This window comes from Stigmatopora nigra, chromosome 5 (genome assembly GCF_051989575.1).
Source record: "Stigmatopora nigra isolate UIUO_SnigA chromosome 5, RoL_Snig_1.1, whole genome shotgun sequence".
Classification (NCBI taxonomy): domain Eukaryota; kingdom Metazoa; phylum Chordata; class Actinopteri; order Syngnathiformes; family Syngnathidae; genus Stigmatopora; species Stigmatopora nigra.
Window position 1 is genome coordinate 1,540,372 of NC_135512.1, and position 17,291 is coordinate 1,557,662.

At 34.9% G+C, this 17,291-nt stretch overlaps 1 protein-coding gene across 3 annotated transcripts in view; it reads right to left on the reverse strand.

The window, feature by feature from the left end:
* lpp (LIM domain containing preferred translocation partner in lipoma) overlaps positions 1-17,291 on the reverse strand; it is a 103,191-nt gene that overhangs the window by 71,471 nt on the left and 14,429 nt on the right. For 2 of the 3 annotated variants that reach the window (XM_077717852.1, XM_077717850.1), the window contains exon 2: positions 7,400-7,590. In XM_077717852.1, coding sequence (XP_077573978.1) covers positions 7,400-7,586 — 187 coding nt within the window. In that variant the 5' untranslated portion in view covers positions 7,587-7,590. The remainder of the gene's footprint in view (positions 1-7,399; positions 7,591-17,291) is intronic. The other variant, XM_077717851.1, reaches the window with a different exon arrangement.

Below are 17,291 nucleotides of genomic sequence, written 5' to 3' on the forward strand. Positions count from 1 at the left end.
TGTGAAAAAGCGGAACCAAACATCTGACTGGCTAAAAAGTTACAAAGCGGCTAATTGCCGCCCGCTAAGGGTTAGCATAAGCGATTTTGCCTTCGCCGCTCCGAGGCGGAGTTGACGAGGGACCGTTTGGTCGCGGCTCGTCGGGGGGATCGGAGGGAAGTCCGCCGGCGCCCGTGGGGAACGCTCGTTGGCGCGCACACACGCGCGCGCCAGGGTGCCGTAGGCGGCCAGAAGTGTGCTTGCACTGATTTTTTAGTCAAAGGCAGGAAGATGTGAAAAGTATTTGAAGTGAAAAGTAGACTTTTTGACTTGAAAACGGGGGAAAGGAGGTTACAAAATTAAAAATTAACTCTGATAGATGTCCAATTTACTTAGACTGGGAAACCTGGCTATTTTAGTGCCATTGATAGGGTGAGATGTTCTAATTCAATTTGAAAAAATCAGGTCACATGACTTGCATGCAAAATGATGCCATGGGAACATTCCTAATATATAAAGAAATATATATCTAAATAGAGTCTTAAGTCTACTTTAGAAATTAATTGGTTACAATACTTTTTTCCAAACTTGAACATTTTGTAAGCAGAAGTGTACTTTATATGTAAATTCTCTTAATTTGTTCCACGGTGCTGAAAACTATCAACTAAACCCTTCAAAATTGGTCAAAGTGACCTAATTTTGTATTAAAAATGTGAGGATGCATGCAAAAATTAGGAAATTAAACATAATTATATTGATTTATGCCTTAAAATAGATAAACCATATGAAAATGTGCCCTGTACTTACGGAATTAATTGTTTCCAAGAATTTTTTTGTAAGTAGAAGTGTACTTTATATGTAAATTCTCTTAATTTAGTCCACAGTGCTGACAACTATCAACTATACCCTTTAAAATTGGTCAAAGTGTTCCAATTTTGTATGAAAAATGTGAGGATATATACAAAAATGAGAAAATTATACATAATTATATTTATTTATGCCTTAAAATAGATAACGCATATGAAAATGTGCCCTCTACTTACAATATTAATTGTTTCCAAGACTTTTTTCGTAAGTAGGTACACTTTATATGTAAATTTTCTTAATTTGTTACAACGTCCTCACACAAGTATCAACTAAACCCTTTAAAATTGGTAAAAAAATGTCCCAATTTTGCATGAAAGATGTAGAAAAAAACAAAAATAAGATAAAATTATATATAATTATTTATTTATGCCTTAAAATAGATAAAGCATATGAAAATGTGCCCTCTACTTACAAAATTAATTGTTTCCAAGACTTTTTTCGTAAGTAGAAGTGTACTTTATATGTAAATTCTCTTAATATGTTACACGGTGCTCAAAACTATCAACTAAACTGTTCAAAATTGGTCAAAGTGTCCCAATTTTGAATGAAAGATGTAGAAAAAACAAAAATAAGATAAAATTATATATAATTCTATTTATTTATGACCTAAAATAGATAAAGCATATAAAAATGTGCCCTCGACTGACAAAATTAATTGTTTCCAAGACTTTTTACGAAGTATAACAGTATTTTATATGATTTTTTTAAATTTTTGTTCAGTTATCCTTAAAAAAATTGTCATCTATCATCGTCAATGGCAATGAACTTTAAAAATTTGTTTAAAAAAGCAGGATACTTCTGGAATAAAGAAAAACATTGTTGCAAGAAAATAGGCCAAATTTTATGGCTTTCCGGCCCAAAAGAGCAAAATTCTAAAACCACGTGAATATTTATTTTATTTTTTTGGTGTGCACATGATCATATTTACGGGACGCGTATTGTTAAGGCAGTTAAAAAAGGGGGCGGAGCTATTGGGTCCTAATGAGTCAGATGCCAACAGAAGCAAAAAAAATTGATTTATGACATTTTACTTCTCTTAAGAAATGAAGAAAAAAGCAGGCGGATTTTGTCATGTGAAAAAGCACAAAAACGTGCAAAAAAGAAAAAAGAAGAATTCCCTCCGGATAAGAAATTGAAATGAGGAACAATAGGTGGATTATTTGATTGTAGCATGAGGAGAAGAAGAAAAAAAAAGGGGGGCGCTGGCAGAAAAGGTGAACGCTTTTCAAAGACTTCTTATCGGAATATTTGAGACGGGTTGAAACAAATGGCGGCGGTGAAATTTGGGAGGAAACGAAAATGTGTCACCACACCAAAACCAAACCACCTTCAAAGTCTTGCTTGTTTCATGTTTTCCCGGGAATGGGAAGGGATTCAAACTTCCCGTTTAGCGCGTGTTGATGGCATTTTTTTTTTAAAAAATTTTGGCATACGAGTCAGCTGATTTGGTCAAAAATGTTGTTGGACGTATGATCCTGTCAATGGTATTGAGATCGTGGGCCGTATGGAAGTATGAAAAAAAAAAATGTATATACAATTATAATTCCAATTACATTTGGGTTGTATGTATTTCATTTGCTATTTGTACTGTAAAGTTTTTTTAGTAGTGTAAATATGAAAGTATACACATATGTACATATATAATATACACACATACATATACATATATATATATATACACACACATATACATACATATATTCACATATATACAGATATACACACACATATATACACAAATATACATATATACACATATATACACATACACACATACACACATACACATATACACACATATACACTCATATACACATGTATATACACAAATATATCCATATATACACATATATACATATATACACATATATACACATATACATATATACACATATATACACATATACATATATACACATATACATATATACACATATATACATATATACATATATACACACGTATATACATATATACACATGTATATACATATATACACATGTATATACATGTATACACATGTATATACACAATTATATACATATATATACACATGTATATACACAACTATATACATATATACACATGTATATACCCAATTATATACATATATACACATGTATATACACAATTATATACATATATACACATGTATATACACAATTATATACATATATACACATGTATATACACAATTGTATACATATACATATATACATAATTATATACATATATACACATGTATATACACAATTATATACATATATACATAATTATATACATATATACACATATATACATGTATATACATATATACACATATATAAACATATATAAACATATATACACATATATACACATATATACACATATACAAATATATACACATATACATATATACACACACACATATATACATATATATACACACACGTATGTATGCACATATACATATATATACACACATATATATATATATACACATACATACACATACACATATACACACATACACACACATATACACATACACATATACACCTATAGACATATCGCAGGGGGTGCCGGAGCCTATCCCAGCCAATCGCAGACCTTAAAGACTAGTAAAAAAAAAAAAGTCATAAAAATGTAGCGACGACAAGAAAATATCATTTGAACGAATTCAACGGACGCTTGTCAAAAAGATAAGACATATTTAAGAGCGCGTTAATCCTTCCGATTTATTTATTTATTAATTCTTTTTTATCAATCTTCTGATGTAAAAAAAAAATGGGGGATTAGCGTCGAAATTAGGAGACGAGTCAATTTGGCAGCGTGCCTTTGTCTGGCTTCGGGGCCGTGGAGGGGGGGGGGGGCTTAAGGAGGGGAGTGGAGGGGGGGGGGGGGGGTTAAGGCCATTAGCGGGGGTCCGCCGCCTTTTCGGGGGCGCCGATTCCCAGCGGGAAGGAATGGAAAGCCAGACGACGAGTGGAGACGACTCGGAGCAGATTTGAGGGTTTAACTTGTCGCGATAGATTGATGCCACGCAGATCAGCCACAAAAGACGCTTTAATATGGAAATATGGGAAATGTGGGAAATATGGATGGCGGAAAAAAAGCGGGTTTTCCGACGACGGCGTGCGTCCGTCCGCGGAGGAGGAGGAGGAGGGCTGTCGACACGCTTGGATGTATAAAACATACGCACTTGTCATTTGAGTCATTAATAGTCATATGATGGCGTGCTTAGGCTACTAGGTCGGGATATTGCGGGTGGTGAAATGCGGGTGTTTAAAGTTTAGAGAAAGTGAGGGATTTTTTGGCCTTTTATTTTAATAAAATATATTTTGGTAGATTGGTTACATTACAGATTTGTCTTTATTTTTTAGTTTTATGAATTTAAGATTTAAAATCAATTGTGAGTGGTGAAATGCGGGTGTTTTTAGTTTTGAGAAACTGAGGGATTTTGGGCATTATTTTTTAACAAATTGATTTTTTTGTAGATTGATTAAATTTTTTTTGCAACAGATTCGTTTACAATTTTTTGTTTTAGGAATTTAAGAATTAAGTTCAATTGTGGGTGGTGAAATGCGGGTGTTTTTAGTTTGGAGAAAGTGAGGGATTTTTGGCATTTTTTTAATAAATGGTTTTTGTAGATTGATTACATTTTGTTGCAACAGATTGGTTCGTCACTTTGTTTTATGAATTTAAGAATTAGTTCAGTTGTGTGTGGTGAAATTCGGGTGTTTTTAGTTTTGAGAAAGTGAGGGATTTTTGGCTTTTTTTTAATAAATTAATTTTTTGGGAGGTTGATTAAATTTTTTTTGCAACAGATTCGTCACAATTTTTTGTTTTATGAATTTAAGAATTAAGTTCAATAGTGTGTGGTGAAATGCGGGTGTTTTTAGTTTGGAGAAGGTGAGGGATTTTCTGCATTTTTTTTGATAAAATGAATTTTTGGAGATTGAAATACATTTTGTTGCAACAGATTTGCCACTATTTTTTTTTATCAATTCAAGAATTAATTTCAATTGTGTGTGGTGAAATGCGGGTGTTTTTAGTTTGGAGAAAGTGAGGGATTTTTGGCATTTTTTTAATAAATGGTTTTTGTAGATTGATTACATTTTGTTGCAACAAATTGGTTCGTCACTTTGTTTTATGAATTTAAGAATTAGTTCAGTTGTGTGTGGTGAAATTCGGGTGTTTTTAGTTTTGAGAAAGTGAGGGATTTTTGCCTTTTTTTTAATAAATTAATTTTTTGGGAGGTTGATTACATTTTTTTGCAACTAATTTGTCAATATTTTTTTGTTTTATGAATTTAAGAATTAAGTTCAATTGTGTGTGGTGAAATGCGGGTATTTTTAGTTTTGAGAAAGAGGGATTTTCTGCATTTTTTTGATAAAATGATTTTTTGTAGATAGAAATACATTTTGTTGCAACAGATTTGCCACTATTTTTTTTATCAATTCAAGAATTAATTTCAAGTGTGTGTGGTGAAATGTGGGTGTTTTTTTGTTTTGAGGGAGAAAGTGAGGGTTTTGGGGATTTTTTTTAATAAATAGATTTTTTGGTAGATTTATTACATTTTGTTGCAACTGATTTGTCACTATTTTTTTGTTTTAACAATTTAAGAATGCATTTCAATTGTGTGTGGTGAAATGCGGGTGTTTTTAGTTTTGAGAAAGTGAGAGATTTTTGGCTTTTTTTTAATAAAATGTTTTTTTGTAGATTGATTACATTTTGTTGCAACATATTTGTCACATTATTTTTGTTTTATCAATTTAAAAATTAATTTCAATTGTGTGTGGTGAAATGCGGGTGTTTTTAGTTTAGAAAAAGTGAGGGATTATTGGCATTTTTTATTCAATTAAAAAATATTCTTTTTAATAAACATGCATTAAATTCAATTGCAGATGGCGAAATGTGTATTTTTTTAGTTTTATCCAAAGAAATAAAGCTGGATTTTGACCTATTTTAAAAAAATAAACGTATATTATTTGATATATTTCTTCCATTTTGTTGGAACAGACGTGTGACTATTGAGTCAATGTGTTTGTTTTCTAAACGTAAGCATTAAGTTGACGGCTCCGCATCAAAGCCAGAAGGATTCGTCGGCGCCTATTTTGACGTCAGGCGTCTCGCTAGCCGCCAGCGCTAATTTAGCCCAGACGTAAGCGGGAAGAAGAGCTCCTCCTTAATGGCCACCACGCATGGCGGCTCTTTATTGAGCAATTAGCTTGGAGAGGCCGCTGGCTCCGCAACGAATCCTAATAGGCTGCTTTAAGAGCTGCCAGCGCTCTTAATTGCTTATCTCCGTCCGGGGTGTCCTTTAGCAAACTCTCCGCCACCGCCACCGCGTCAACGGGGCTGGCGTTCAACTCGAACCTGTTCTCCGCATTAGCCTCATTTACATTAACGTGGAAATGTTGAAGGCGGGACTTGTGTTATCCGCGTTGAAGGGGTCGGAAAAATGATTGACGCGATGTATAAACGGTGTTTGAATACGAGAGATGATGACCTGTTGCACTTTTTTTTTTTTTAAAGATGGTATCGATATTTACAAAATTACCTCTACATATGAAATTTTAGGTTAGGGAAATGTTCAGGTTGAGGGCAAATTGTACAGGTTGAGGGAAAATTGTTCAGGTTGAGGAAAATGTTCAAGTTATGAAAATGTTCAGGTTAAGGGAAAATGTTCAGGATGAGGAAAATGTTCAAGTTACGAAAAATGTTCAAGTTACGAAAAATGTTCAAGTTACGAAAAATGTTCAAGTTACGAAAAATGTTCAAGTTACGAAAAATGTTCAGGTTGAGGAAAATGTTCAGGTTGAGGAAAATGTTCAGGTTGAGGAAAATGTTCAAGGTATGAAATTGTTCAGGTTGAGGAAATTGTTCAGGTTGAGGAAAATGTTCAGGTTGAGGAAAATGTTCAGGTTGAGGAAAATGTTCAGGTTGAGGAAAATGTTCAGGTTGAGGAAAATGTTCAGGTTAAGGGAAAATGTTCAAGGTATGAAATTGTTCATGGTATGAAATTGTTCAAGTTGTGAAATTGTTCAAGTTGTGAAATTGTTCAAGTTGTGAAATTGTTCACATTATGAAAATGTTCAGGTTATGAAAATGTTCAAGTTATGAAAATGTTCAAGTTATGAAAATGTTCAAGTTATGAAAATGTTCAAGTTATGAAAATGTTCAAGTTATGAAAATGTTTAAGTTATGAAAATGTTCAAGTTATGAAAATGTTCCGGTTATGGAAAATGTTCAGGTTACGAACAATTTCAGGTTATAAAATCCTATATACAACCCAATAGATTTTCAGTATTTGTTATTTTATTTTGAAATTGTCGAAGTAGCATGGCAAAATGCTTGCCTCTCATTGGCTCTTTTAATATTTATTGTATTTTTGATTTTTTTAGTTATTTGAGTATATTTAAATTAACTTTATTCTTTACTAATTCATTTGGAATTCATCATGTCAAGTAGTTTACATGCCTGTATATATGTTAGCATGCTAACATTAGCTTTCACCTTCCACTGTCCTGCACTTAATGCACAAATAAAAAATATTTTAGTGTCCTACCGGCATTCTCCGCCTCCGTGGCATGCTTGTACGGGTTGAACTTGGGCTTGGGCGCCACCACAGGGGCAAACTTTTTGGGCGCTTGTTGCTGTGACACGGAGATGCTGGCGTTGCCCGGTGAGGGCGTGGTCTCCATTCTGGCGGTCACATGACCGCCGTCGCCGCTGTTAATGCCCGCGTTCCACATGCTTCTGCCAAAAAACACAAATTCAAATTGTTTTTGAAAATATGAAAAGCATAACAATGTTGTCAAAAATAATCGAGACATTTTGTACTTTAAAGCAGTGAAATAACCAAAAAAATACAAAAATTGGACTAATGTTCACGTTATTTTGACTCTTAAATTCCAAGTATGGCTCTAAAAGGAATAATATTTCAAAATATGAATTGTTTCAGGCTCTCAGTTAAAAAAATGTCCCCGACCTCTAATCATTATTTATTGATTAGCAACAGCGTAAAAATAATTCTGAGAGATTTTGTACTTCAAAAGCGGTAAAATGCTTTAAAAAAAACATGTTTTTGAACTTGGCTCTCAAGAATTAACTTTTCAAATATGAATTGTTTCGGGCTCTTTCGGTCAAAAAGATTGATCATTAATTATTGATTAGCAACAACGTGACAATGTCGTCCAAAAAAATTACTTTTGGGACTTAAAAACGTGATAAACTTTAAAAATAAAGCCAGATTTTCATTTATTTTCACTATTAAATTCCCAATTTGGCTCCAAAATAACAATATTTGAAAATATGAATAGTTTCAGGCTATTTCTGTCAAAAGGATTGGTCATTATTTATTGATTAGCAACAACGTGACAATGTCATCAAAAATAAATATTTTTTGGACTAAAAACGTGGTAAACTTTAACAAAAAAGCCATTTATTTTCACTTTTAAATTCCCAATATGGCTCCAAAATAATAATATTTGAAAATATGAATTTATTGATTAGCAACAGCATAACAAGTTGTTTTTTAAAGGACTTTTTGGACAAAAAAAATGACTTTTCGAACTAAAAAAGTGGTAAAATTGAAAAAAAAAGCCAGATTCTCCTCTATTTTGATTAATAAAATCTCAATATAGCTCTCAAGGAATAACATTTTTTTTTAAATTCTGTCAAAAAGGTTTCCGACCCCTGATTTACCCGAATAAAACCCAAAAATCTCATCAGCTAATTGACTGCGGCGGCAAATAGCCCGTGCGCCAAGGCGAGATTATTTTGGGTTTTTCCAGCGACAACAACAACAACAACAACAACAACAAGGAGGCAAAAACTGGCAGTAATTAGGAAAGCGTAAAAAAAAGGGTAAACTTTTTTAACTATTGAGTCAGTGAAGCCGACAAGTCGACGCAAGAAACGATGGTGTGATCTTGACACCTTTTAATGTGTCCAAAAGCCACGAACAAGAAAAGTTCAAAATGACTTTGAAGTGCCAAACCTTTAGTTGCTCTTATTTTTTTTCTTTCTCTTTTTTTTTTTTTAGAGCTACAAAGCCGACAAAATCAAATGAGACAAAAAAGCAAAAGCGCGCCCCATACAACAACAACAAAACGGGAAAATAATGAAATAAAAACATATTGAAAAATGCTGCAATGTTCTCGTAACCGCTGCGCTTGGTTTGCGTTTTGACTTCTTCCTTAAAAAATATACAAATAAAATACACACACGTGTGTGTGTGGGTATGTGTATGTGTGTGTATTTGTGTGTGTATGTGTATGGGTATGTGTATGGGTATGTGTATGGGTGTGTGTATTTGTGTGCATTTGTGTGTGTATTTGTGTGCATTTGTGTGTGTATTTGTGTGTGTATTTGTGTATTTGTGTATTTATGTATTTGTGTGTGAATGTGTGTATTTGTGTGAATGTGTGTATTTGTGTGTATGTGTATTTGTGTGCATGTGTATTTGTGTGTGTGTGTATTTGTGTGTGTGTGTGTATTTGTGTGTGTGTGTATTTGTGTGTGTGTATGTGTGTATTTGTGTGTGTGTATGTGTGTATTTGTGTATGTATTTGTGTATGTATTTGTGTATGTATTTGTGTATGTATTTGTGTATGTATTTGTGTATGTATTTGTGTATGTATTTGTGTATGTAATTGTGTATTTGTGTATGTAATTGTGTATTTGTGTATTTGTGTGTGAATGTGTGTATTTGTGTGTGAATGTGTGTATTTGTGTGTATTTGTGTGTATTTGTGTATGTATTTGGGTATGTATTTGTGTATGTAATTGTGTATGTAATTGTGTATGTAACTGTGTATTTGTGTATTCGTGTGTGAATGTGTGTATGTGTGTATTTGTGTGTATGTGTGTATATTTGTGTGTATTTGTGTATATTTGTGTGTATTTGTGTGTATTTGTGTGTATTTGTGTGTATTTGTGTGTATTTGTGTGTATTTGTGTGTATTTGTGTGTATTTGTGTGTATTTGTGTGTGTATTTGTGTGTGTATTTGTGTGTGTATTTGTGTGTGTATTTGTGTGTGTATTTGTGTGTGTATTTGTGTGTGTATTTGTGTGTGTATTTGTGTGTGTATTTGTGTATTTGTGTATTTTTGTGTGTATTTGTGTATTTGTGTATGTGTATTTGTGTATTAGTGTGTTTGTATACGTGTATTTGTGTATGTGTGTATGTGTGTATTTGTGTATGTGTGTATTTGTGTGTGTATATATATACACATGCATATCCGCTTGAAGTGTAACGCTACGTAGCCTGACGCTAGCTAAGAACTACAATCCCATTTTGAGCAGGAGATGGCTTAGGGCCAGCACAGATCATGCTAGCTGATTAGCCTGATAAACAACTTGCACTTTGTCACGTGCAAAGACAACAAACCTTTCTGTGGACAAGTCGGCACATCGCACAAACGTGACATTTGCAAAAAAACACAATCATGACAGGGTGGACTGTTCTCGTTTAATCCGTTCTGCTTGAAAATAGGTCAAAGGAAGACTTTTTTTCCTCTTCTAAAATTCATATTCCCTTTTAATTGATTAGATTTTGCCTTAAGTACAAGACGTTAAACGTCAAAGGAAATAATACAACATTGTTGTGGTCACTTCTTATCTAGCCTTAAGCTAACGCTAAATGGAAAAAAGTCTCACTCACACATCACGTTTTGCCTCATATAATACTTTTATCCATTTTTATGTTGCTTTAGCTCGCTAAGCTAGCAATCCGGTAGTCTTGTGACGTTTCTCCACAAAAAAAATCTTATATCCATTTTTATTTCCTCCCTGCTGTTGTTTTAGCACACTAAGCTAGCAATCTGGTGTTCTTGTTAGCTTTTTCCTCAAAATTCTTAATTTCATCCATTTTTATTTCTTCCGATTGTTGTTTTAGCTCGCTAAGCTAGCAATCAGCCGCTATTGTCACGTTTCGACATGTTTCTATACAAGTCTTATTTTTTTACATTTATTTCTTTGCAGTGGTTGTTTTAGCTTGCTAAGCTAGCGATCTGGCTCTATTGTCACGTTTCTATACACATTTACACATTTATTTCTTTGCAGTGGTTGTTTTAACTTGCTAAGCTAGCAATCCAGTGCTCTTATCATCTTTCTTCTCATATTATTCTTACTTTTATCCATTTTTATTTCTTCTCCGTCGTTATTTGAGATCGCTAAGCTAGCTATCTGATGCTATCGTCACATTTCCCCTCATATTATTCTTACTTTTATCCATTTTTATTTCTTCCCCGTCATTGTTTTAGCTCGCCAAGCTAGCAGTCTAGCTCTATTGTCACGTTTCTACACACATTTACACATTTATTTCTTTGCAATGGTTGTTTTACCTTGCTAAACTAGCGATCCAGTGCTCTTATCACCTTTCTTCTCATATTATTCTTACTTTTATCAATTTTTATTTCTTTGTCGTTATTTGAGCTTGCTAAGCTAGCTATCTGGTGCTATCGTCACATTTCCCCTCATATTATTCTTACTTTTATCCATTTTTATTACTTCCCTGCCATTGTTTTAGCTCCCTAAACTACCAATCCGGTACTCTTATTATGTTTCTCCTCATTTAATGCTAACTTTTACCCATTTTTACTTCTTCCTTGCCCTCATTTTAGCTAGCTAAATTAGCAACCCTGATCTACAAGTCCCCCCCCAACATCATCATCTATTCCATGGCCGTCACTCGTTTTCCTTTCTGGAGCTGACAGATACGGGAGCGTTAGCACCCCGGTAAGCGCGAAGAAACAACGGCGCGGCGCGCGATTGTACAAGTAGCGATCAAAGCGCCACGGCAGCGTATTGTACGTTGAATGTGTGGCACGCCTCAGATCATTTTTCTTCTCCTTGGCTCGCCTCGTTTGGTGAAAGGACAGGTGGGTGTGAGACACATCCCGCCGCCCAAAGATATCAAACGTGAGGAGACGGCTTTTCACTTGATATTAAAAGATGATTGTGCGTGGGCCCCGGCCCGAAAACAACGCCGCCGTAAAACCCCCCGAATTGCCAGCTGAGTGGGATAAGAAAACAAATAGGGAGGATTTGAGTATTGTGCTGCATAAATAGTTGAAATAGTTGATGGGATTTGTGGTTAAAAAGGCATCTGTTTGGAGGACGTTTTGACAAAAATACAGACAACAACATACTTTTTGGGGGGGGGGGGGTTGGAGGAGGACAATTCTGCTACTTTGGAGACTGTTGAATCGAAAAAGTTGGAAAATGAGTTGAATTTTTTTGTTGTTTGGTTAGCGTTAGCATTTTTAGCTTCTTATTAAGAAACCTGGGGGAAAAAAAGGTTTTTTTTTTACTTTATGTTAATACAAAATCAATACTTGTCCCTTACGTTAGCATTTAGCGATGAAAAAAAATGAGTAGCAAATTTGTTGTTGTTGCTTGGTTAGCATTAGCATTTTTAGCTTACGATTCAGAAACCTGGGGGAAAAAAAGTTTTTTTTCCACTTTATTTTAATACTAAATCAATACTTGTTTGTCCCTTATGTTAGCATTTAGCAATGAAAATGTGTAGCAAATTTGTGCAGCAATGTTGTTGTTGCTTGTTAGCATTAGCATTTTGGATTCCGATTCAGAAACTTGGGTGTAAATCAACGTTATTTTTCTTTATTTTAATACATGATCAATACTTGTTTGTCCCTTTCGTTAGTATTTAGCAATAAAAAAATGAAATGAGTCGCATTATTTTGTTGTTGTTGTTGTTTCTTGGTTAGCATTAGCATTTTAGATTCCAATTCAGAAACTTGGGTGTAAACGAGTAGAAATTTTCTGATGTTGGTTGCTTGGTTAGCGTTAGCATTTTTAGCATCTGATTCAGAAACCTGGGAAAAAATTTTATTATTTTATTTTAACTCTAAATAAATACTCTGTTGATCTAAAAAATCTTCACACCCTGTTGAAACGTTAGCATTTCGCGATAAAAAAGTAGCATTTTTTGTTGATTGGTTAAGTTGTGGAAGTTTTCAACTAAATTAAAAAAATATACATATATAAAAAGTACCAAGTAAATCTAAAGTCCTCTGATTTTCTAACTCAAGTAGCAACTAGCTAATTACTAGCATGACTCACCATAAGTTAACCACTCCCACTAGCAACCAACCACGTATACACAATCTCCATTAACAACCAATCAAATCACATCCAACAAAACATCCCACATTTCGACTGAAATTTAACCACCCGACCACCATTTTTTTTCCCTTGCCGTTGAGGAACAACTCGCTGCAGGTGTTTCTCAACAGCATTAATTTTTCATGGCCGCCAAAGCAGCCATCAAACCGGGACTTCTCCTGCATGCTGTCAGACATTTTTGTCTTCCGGGCGAGCGAGACGGCTTTCTAGCAAGTCTTCAAGAGGGAACTGCCGCTAAACTGGCAACCCGACTCGCGCTAAAACGCCACCGAGACGGGCCGCTGTCAACCCCCCGAAAACGTCTCGGAACAAAAAAAAAAAACTCTTGTTTCCGTCCCGGGAGTAGAGTTAGCTCGCTCGGCTAGGCGCCGATCAAAACATCACTTAAAAAAGACACCGTCTCGGTCGTAGCGCCTCGGCGGACTAGCGGGATTAGCACTTATGCTAGGTGACGCAACTAGCGCAAGGGCCGTTTGGAGCAGGCGAGCGGAAAAGGCCGATAAAAAATTCAACGCTCTAAGTCCTAGCGCGCCGACCGATTGGACTACGCCCGAATGGCTGAGCGAATTGAAGGCGACGCGGCGCAAACGGCGGCGCACGCTCGATGTTTATTTTTTATTCGCCAACGCAAAAACCCGGGCGAGTCTTTAGAGAGAGCCGCGAGGAGTGAAGAGTTCAAGTGGCCGTGGCGGGTTTGGCGGGAGGCCATTGAAAGGCTGACGTTGGCGTAAACACGCGGGGAGAGATGTTAGCCACGTCTTGGCGGCGCTAAAAGTTTCATGAGGCCGAGGCCGCGGGGGTGTCGGACCGCTGGAGAAGTCAGACATGGTGTTGTGAAACGTAGCTAGTGAAAACATGACATTGTAAAACTAGCAGACTGGTCAAAACTAGCTTGTTTTTGGGTGATTTGATGCGTGCTAATCGGAGTGGAAGGGATGGCGGGGTACTAGGGAAGTACTTTAAGTAAATATACTAGATTGGATATGTATTATACTGGCTAGCCAATCGTAAGGCAAAAGGAAACATGACAAATTAGTCATTGGTAGTTCAGTGTTAGCATACAATTAGCTTAGCATGAATGTTTTTGGGATGTGGGAGTGGAGTAGGCGGAGGAATGTGGAGAAGGCGGAGAAAAGCCACGCAAGCCCAGGAAAACATGTAAATTCCACACTAGGGATCAAACCCACGAGCCCAGAAATGCGAGGCAGACGCGCAAACCACTTTATTGCCAGGAAGAATTTAGGATTTTTTACTTATGATGTATGAAAGTTTGATTTCCTTCTTTTGCATCATTTTTTTGATGTGGTGGAGACCAATTCTATTAAAAAAAATAGCTTACTAGAGATATATCATATATTTTGTAGGATTTATTTTTCTTGAAAAATGAACACTTTTCAGTCTAAAACCCCCAAAAATATTTTACTTTTCTAAAGAGGATGCTAACATTAACTTCTCAACAATTTTGGCATCAGATTTTGGCTATTTCGGCCTGTTTTATATTTAAAATTCAAACAAAACTGGAATCGAACCCTTGACCTCGGCACTACGAGACGACGCGCAAACCACTTTCTGCCTGGAAAAATTTAGGATTTTTACTTATGATATAGAAAAGTTTGATTTCCTTGTTTTGCATCATTTTCTGATGTGGTGGAGACCAATTCTATAAAAAAAATCTTGAAAAAAATGAACACTTTTCAGTCTAAAACCCCCAAAAAATATTTTACTTTTCTACACAGCATGCTAAAACTAACTTCCCAACATTTTTGGAATCTGATTTCTGCCATTTCTCCCCAAAAAAAAAAATCCGGGATCAAACCCACGTCCTCGACACCACGAGGCAGACTCGCCAACCACTTAACCACCGCGCCGCTTTCATTCCGCGAACACATTTTTGTTTCCTAACAACTTCCAAGAGGTTTTTTTCCACATTTTCACGAGATCCTAGCGTAACAACCACCAGCTGTTCTTTTAAAAAAAAGGCCACGAGAGAAAACTACAAACAACAAACGAGGGAAAAACAACATGTTGGAGCGGTCGCTTCTCTCGAGAAATCGATTAGCACCAATATTTACGACAATTTTGACATTTGCGCGGGATCTGGAATGACCTAAAAAAAAATTATTCCCACACAAACGGAATGACATCTTGACTCTTATGAAATATAATAAAAAAATATTAATAATACTATACAATCCCTATACAATGTATGTTGGGGGATTAAAGCAGTATTCTTAAGACTGGGCACAGTCAGAGGTCTTGCTAATTCTGCCATAAGCATCAAAGTGTCACCACGTATTATGATTTGAAATTATATATATTAAAAATATATAAAAAATTGTATAAATAACATAAGCCGGCTCTAATGGTTGATTTTTTTTGGCAGTGAATCATGTCAAGCATTTTTAAGTGTATTGAATCATGTATTTGGAGAAAATATATTGTTATGGTTAGCATTAGCGTTAGCATTTTTTGGTTCCAATGGGCTTTTTGGTGGAAAATATTTTCTTTTTTTATTTTGATGGTAAATTAATAAGTCTACACACCCTTGTTGAAATGCTAGCATTTAGTGCTAAAACTATTAGATGAGTAGCATTTTTTGTTGTTGCTTGGTTAGCATTAGCATTTTTTGCTTCCGATTCATGTTGGGAAAAATTCTTATTATTATTTTTTTAATACTAAATCAATACTTTGTGCCTGGATCGTGTTGGTCGATCTAAAAAGTCTACACACCCCTGATGACATATTAGCTTGGTTAGCATTAGCATTTTTTGGATTCAATTTCAACAACTGGTTTTTGGGAGAACATTTTTTTTCTTTTCATTTTAAATTAATATTTCAGGATCTCTAAATCATATTTTCCGAAATATGAAATGCTACCATTTGGTGCTAAAAAATATTAAATAAGTAGCATTTTTGTTGCTTGGTTAGCGTTAGCATTTTTTTGGATCCGATTCCTACACAAAAAAAATATATTGATATTAAATGAATAATTCAGAAGGCAAATTAAAATATTTTTTCACTTGTTTGCGATTGACAGCAATAAATGACCAATCCTTTCAAAATAGGAGGAACGCCATCAAAAGGATTGGTCGTGTACAAGTGATAAATCTATAGGGATCTACAGCATCGATCCGATTGGTCCTTTTGATCGCAAACTGGACGCTACGGGTGTCTACTCGAATAAAACTCCTCCAACTTTCCAACACATCCTCGGGGGGGCCGTAGTAGCCGTGACGGCGAGTCCGCCCGGCAACCCGCGACACGCTTCACCTGCGACACCCGCGCGCGGTCGCCCACGTGTGAAGCGGATTAGCGGATGGCTAACGCAAAGCAACCCCGACAACGCCGCTAGCGAGCGTCACCTTTTTACAACTGTGAACAACAACAACAAGTAAACTTAGTGGCGTTTACTTTTTTCACTTTTTAACCAAACTCAAACAACGGCAAGGGGTCGGAGCTACATGCTAATGCTAATTGTTTACAAGCATCCGCCATTTTGGTTCCTCTAAGTCACATATTTCATATTTCCCCTTTTTAATCAATAACTGCAATTTTTGTTAATGCAAAATTAAATTTTTTCCTGTTTTTTTATTTTTTTTTAAAAAGAAAATATCTTATAATTCTATCAAAATATTTTTAAATTATGTTTAATAGTAAACTAGAAACGGTAACATTTTTTATATTTTAAGAAATGTTTTTTAAACAAAAAAATAACAATAATAATTCTGAAAAAAATACATATTTACGTTTTTTTACCCAATTTAAAAAATAAATAAAAATATAATTTATTATAATAATTATTTCCCCTTTTAGTTTCACTGTAATTGGATAAAATAAAAATAAATATTGACTAATTTTCCTTTTTAAATAAAAAAACAAAGGATTAAAATATAAATACATTTAATATTTACCAACATTTCTGATTTTTAAAAAATTGTAAATAAATGTAAAAAAACCCAGAATATTTACAAATTCAAAGAGAAAATTTGTCCTAATTATCTCCAAAAATTAATTATTGACCCTTACAATCGGAAAATCCTTCAATTAATTAAATCGATAAATTTTGCCATCCCAATTTAAAGACACAACGCACCAAAAAACGACTCAAGTTAAACTCTGGAAGTAATAAAAGTAGGCAAAAATAAATGTCCCCATCCACGATAAGGTTTATCCTCCCGTAATGAGGCTAATTAAGCAAAGGGATAACGAGAAGGTTAATCAAAAGCATAAATACAAATAGACATTTGTCCGCCGTTAGCTATTTCGACTGATAAGCGTTCTTAATCAGCTTGTTGCCAAGCGGAAAA